This window comes from Penaeus chinensis, chromosome 1, assembly GCF_019202785.1.
Source record: "Penaeus chinensis breed Huanghai No. 1 chromosome 1, ASM1920278v2, whole genome shotgun sequence".
Taxonomy (NCBI): Eukaryota; Metazoa; Arthropoda; class Malacostraca; order Decapoda; family Penaeidae; genus Penaeus; species Penaeus chinensis.
Window position 1 is genome coordinate 8823690 of NC_061819.1, and position 5000 is coordinate 8828689.

The following is a 5000-nucleotide window of genomic DNA, read 5'->3' on the forward strand; positions in this document are numbered from 1 at the left end:
ACTACTTTTTTCCCAACAATCCTCGTGGTCATCTTTTATGCTGTGCCTTCATAATACAAGAATGGATAATAAAAGCAGCTTTCCGCACGTGTGCATACCTTCATAACTACAGTCAGTGCGGGAAATCTGCAAACTGAACAGTTGATTACAATTTGCCCAGTTACCGAAATTGGCTTGTTGAGGCTGATGTTATCTTATTTTTTATTTTATGTTTTATTTAATTATCTATCTACCTATCTGTCTATCTATTTGCTTTTACTCGGTGGTAGTCTGAGTCCTATAGCAATACCTGGTTGCCTTTTCAAATAAATCTATTACATATTTATCTACCTGATAACTTAATGTCAAAGGGTTTTAGAGATTTACATTCAGTAACTAAGAGTGCTACACTTGCTAAACATAACACCTTTCCCCTTTCCCTTTCAAATAATTGATTTCTATATTTCTTTATCCAAGTATTTTCCTCGCTAGTTTTATAGCAGTTTATTGGGAAGTGCATTTTCAGCAGGATATAAGAAAAAAAAAAAAAAAAATCTCAGGATATATCAAAGGGTTAAAAATGTGTATCCATCACGTCTTTCCGTTGCCCCTGATCAAGGTATGGTTAACCCTAATACAATGATGCGAGCACTGTTTGAATCGTCTAATTCAGATTCGCAATAAAAACGTATTATTCATTTCCAGTGATTATCGTTCATACCGTAACATTGGCTGTTTAATACTTTCGCCTTTCTACTTTTTTTTTTTTTTTTACAAACTTCAGCCTGCTTACTTTCTAGTATGATACTTACTGTATGTTATTTTGTATGCCTTGTTAGTGGAGCACCGGCACGCCTTTGGAATATAGGTACAGTGTCAATAGTCATCAGAATTGTCACGACTTTCACTAAATCGGCTATTACAAACTTGCCGGTGGATGCGTACGAGTATTTATCAAAGTATGGGGTAATTGCCGGGGAGTTGTAATTGTATAGCATGCACACACATGCACACACACATGCGCACACTTACACTTACACGCACACGCGCACACTTACACACCAGGTAACAGTAAATCTGCGTTTATGCTTCATATTTCAACGGATGAAGCACGAGTTATATCTCTTTATATTCCAGCAAACTTTCTCTGCATAAATCACCTGGTTTAAAATCTAATGATAAATGAATAGCCTTGCCCATCTTACCGTATGCATTATGAGTTTGAAAATTATTTAATAATACCTAATGATTTAATTTCGATAGCTGATTGTTCCAATATCATTATTTTCCCATTTGCCATTTGGTATTATTAAGAAACTAAATTAATGATTAACCGTTGATTAAAGGAAGGAAGCAATGCTACCAAACACTAATTTTATACGCTTTTTGTATTACTTCTTGAAATGAATAAGCCGCCTTGAGAATTTCCAGCTGTGTGTTTCCTTGACAATCTGTTTATTTTGATATAATTTCTATAACTATCCTCATTATAACCAACCCTTATTCAACAGCGGTCAGCAGGACTCCTCGCGGAGACTCGGTGAGACTCATCAGCATTGTGTGGCTCCTCATTTGCCTCATTTTGACAACGATCTATCGCTCCACCCTCAAGGCCATGCTCGTCTTGCCCAAAGTCAGCCTGCCCTTCAACAGCCTCGAACAGCTGGTGGAAACGGGCCTGCCGGTGTGGGTCTCTCCCTTGTCCGCTTTACATGTGGCAGCTACGGTAAATGAACTTGATTCTTGATTAAAAGTCAAGTTTGAGATGATTGTTTTTATCCCTGTTTTGTACAGGTAGTTTGCACAAGTATGTAAACAGGCTGCAGTTATGTCCGACCCAACTCATCCACTGCCAGGATGTTAGTATGTCTTGTCTAATTAATTCGTGATCAGATTCCTGGTGCTTATTCCAAACTCTCTCTGGGTCTGTGGTTTCTGTTCTACTTCTAGTTATTGTTGCCTAAATATAGTGAATAATGTTATATCCAAATTAACGAGGTACTTAAATAATGTTATATCTAAATTGACGAGGTCCTTAAATGTCTTTTTCTTTCAATGGTCGATTCTGGAATTTTCGAGAATCACTGTTGGTGTTAATATTTATTTCCTTTTTGACTAGCATAATCAAACTATGTGGATAGGAAAAAGAAAACAGATGAGATGAATAGGTGAATATAGGCTGAAAGGACAAGTGAAAAAAGAAACTATCCAACTAGCCTGCAAAGCAACTGCATGCATTCGTCTGCCATGTACTGCACTTTTGCCTCAAGAAGTCCCTATTTCCGTATGTTATTCCTTGTCACGGTGTGGCGCAGTAATACCGTTAATTTCTACGGATGAACGAGCATTTGTACAGGAACGACGGTCGGTCTTGATGGGAGTAATGGCAAAAAGGTTATGTAAATAAATCTGTGATAAAAACGTCGCCAGAATACGGGGTAAAGAATTTTTTTTTAAAGAATATTTCATCCATTTTGCAACTAGCTTCGTTCCTCTCCTTAAATCTCACTCCTATCTCGGGAGTCCGTAAACCAATATTGTTTTCTCATTCTGAAAACAATATTCTGTTCCTTTTAATTCTGGAATATCAGTAACGTTTACAACACACATTTATGTATTGCAAAGTTCATCACTGGCGGATAACCAGTATGGAGCATAAGAAAAAAAAAAATCATAATTGGTAAATACCGTCAATCTTTACTCTTTATAAAGGTTGTGACGAACCGAGAGCAAAGAACTTTAACACACTCTCATCCTCCGTCAACTGGCAGTTATTGCCTCATGAGATTGGTTAAACTGCTTCTCTGTTGAAGCTGCAATATAGCCGACAAGATTTGTTTCGTTGATAACCAAATTGCTGTTGTGTTTCAAGGTTATGTCAAGCTTTGAAAAAGAAATCAGATGTATTTTTCAAATTTAAGCATCCAGACTGCTCTTATACTAAAGTAGGCCTGAGGAGTATGTGGGAAATTCCGTAATCACCCTTTATCATACCATTCCTGAACCATAATATTACAAAATAATAAATCATTTTGCAAAAAAAAAAAAAAAAAAAAAAAAAAAAAATTTTTATATATATATACATATATATATATATATACATATATATATATACATATATATATATACATATATATATATATATATATATATATATATATATATAATCATGGCCTTAACAAAGATTGTAATTACGATACATACTAACATGTACGAAAACATGTCACAAAAGTGGGAAAAAGGCTTCTGGCTATATGCCTCCCGATGCTAACAATCCAACAATGGTTTTCACAGTTACAGAACAAGAAAGCACAGGCTAAGAGCTGCATTTAAGGTATCGACCCACTTGACAACAAGCTCGACCTGGGGACACAGACAAGCAAACTCACGATCACGTACGTACACACGCACGCGGATGGGGGGGGGGGGGGGCAGATTATGATAAACTAAGAAGCAATAGTACAGTATCGTATACTGCCTTGTGGTCAGAAAGTTACAAATAATACGATTTCATGTCATGGAATGGGTATTTTCATTCATCCGAGATGGAAAAAGTGTAACGGATGAAATGGCAGTTTTCCGGTAGTTAAAGCATCGATTGTTAGCGAACATTTGAAGGCCAAATAAGGTCTCCGCTCGAACTAATACGGTAGGTAGGGGTGAGTATGGGGAGAGGCAGGAGGTAACTTTAATTAAAGTGAAATAAGTTAGGAGACGAGGGTGTGTGAGTGAATGTGATTGTGTGAGTAAGAGGGAGAGAGGGAGAGAGGGAAAGGGAGAGGGAGAGGGAGAGGGAGATAGGAGGGCGGCAAAGGGAGAGGAAAAGAATGAGGAAGTGAAATAAAAGATATTAAGAAATCTCTAAGAGACCCATAACCCAGACTCGTACAATGCCCTATACCGAAGTGAAATGATGAATATTTACAAATCAGGAATTCAACTCAGCACGATATGATCTATTTATTATAATTTTTATTTATTTATTTATTATTATTTTTTTTTTTTTTATTTTTTTTATTTTTTTTTTTTTTTTTGAACGATGGCAGTCTATCCACGTCATAAGAAACCTGCCGGCTTCCAATTCTATGAGATGATGGTGGGGAGGGGGGGGGGGGTCAGATAGGAGTCGACTTGTTCGTCTCCCCCCCACCCCCTGTCTGTACAAGATTTGCGGGGGAGTTGGAGTAACGCATGAGCTGGGAAAAGAATACGACACTGCACTTTCAATAGTACCTTGAATCGTGTTCAGTCAAACAAGAAAAAAACAGATAAGTGCTCAAACATGCCTGAGCCGCGTACTACCGTTAGAGTTTTCAAACTTTCTTATATTAAATTGCCGACGAATCACCGTGATAACAATGTAGTTGAAGTGGAAAATGGCTCACAAAGTTCAGAATAGTGGTTCCCAAACTTTAATTGATTATGAATGCTAAACTATTCGCGGCTGTTGTGGACCTCCCGGTGGATCAAATAATAAATGGCAAATCAAACTATATAATTTTAATATATAATAATGTGCAACGTTTCTGTAGAAAAATAGTATTTCCTACTTCGCACATTTATAGTTCTCCTTTTACTCACACACACACACACACACACACACACACACACACACACACACACACACACACACACGTGTATACTTTTTAAGTACCGCATATAGGTAGGTGGCCAGATAGTGTGATAAACCACATATTCAATCAGCATATTTGCCAAGGCATAAACGAGAGAGGGTCTCTCTCTCCCATTTTCCCCGTCTTTCTTCTTCCGATATTTACCATTCATTATTCTTGGGCCTGTTTCGTTTGAGGGTTTGTGACGGTCGCCCATAAAGAAGGGAAAACACAAGGGGCAACGAGCGGTCTGAGTCTTTTACCAGAAGAAAGAGAAAACAAACAGTTCGCTTCCATGTTTAGAATCGTTTAGAGCTTAGTGTGGAATTTAAGCGCTGGTTATATTCAGCGTTATATGATAAAGCAATGGAAGTACTGTTCATATATTCTTTATGGGACGAATTAAGT

The 5000-nt window shown here is 37.4% G+C and overlaps 1 protein-coding gene across 1 annotated transcript in view; it reads left to right on the forward strand.

Annotated features, from left to right (window-relative positions):
• LOC125031158 (glutamate receptor ionotropic, kainate 5-like) overlaps positions 1-5000 on the forward strand; it is an 18210-nt gene that overhangs the window by 8875 nt on the left and 4335 nt on the right. The window contains exons 9-10 of the mRNA XM_047621757.1: positions 472-598; positions 1491-1705. Coding sequence (XP_047477713.1) covers positions 472-598; positions 1491-1705 — 342 coding nt within the window. The remainder of the gene's footprint in view (positions 1-471; positions 599-1490; positions 1706-5000) is intronic.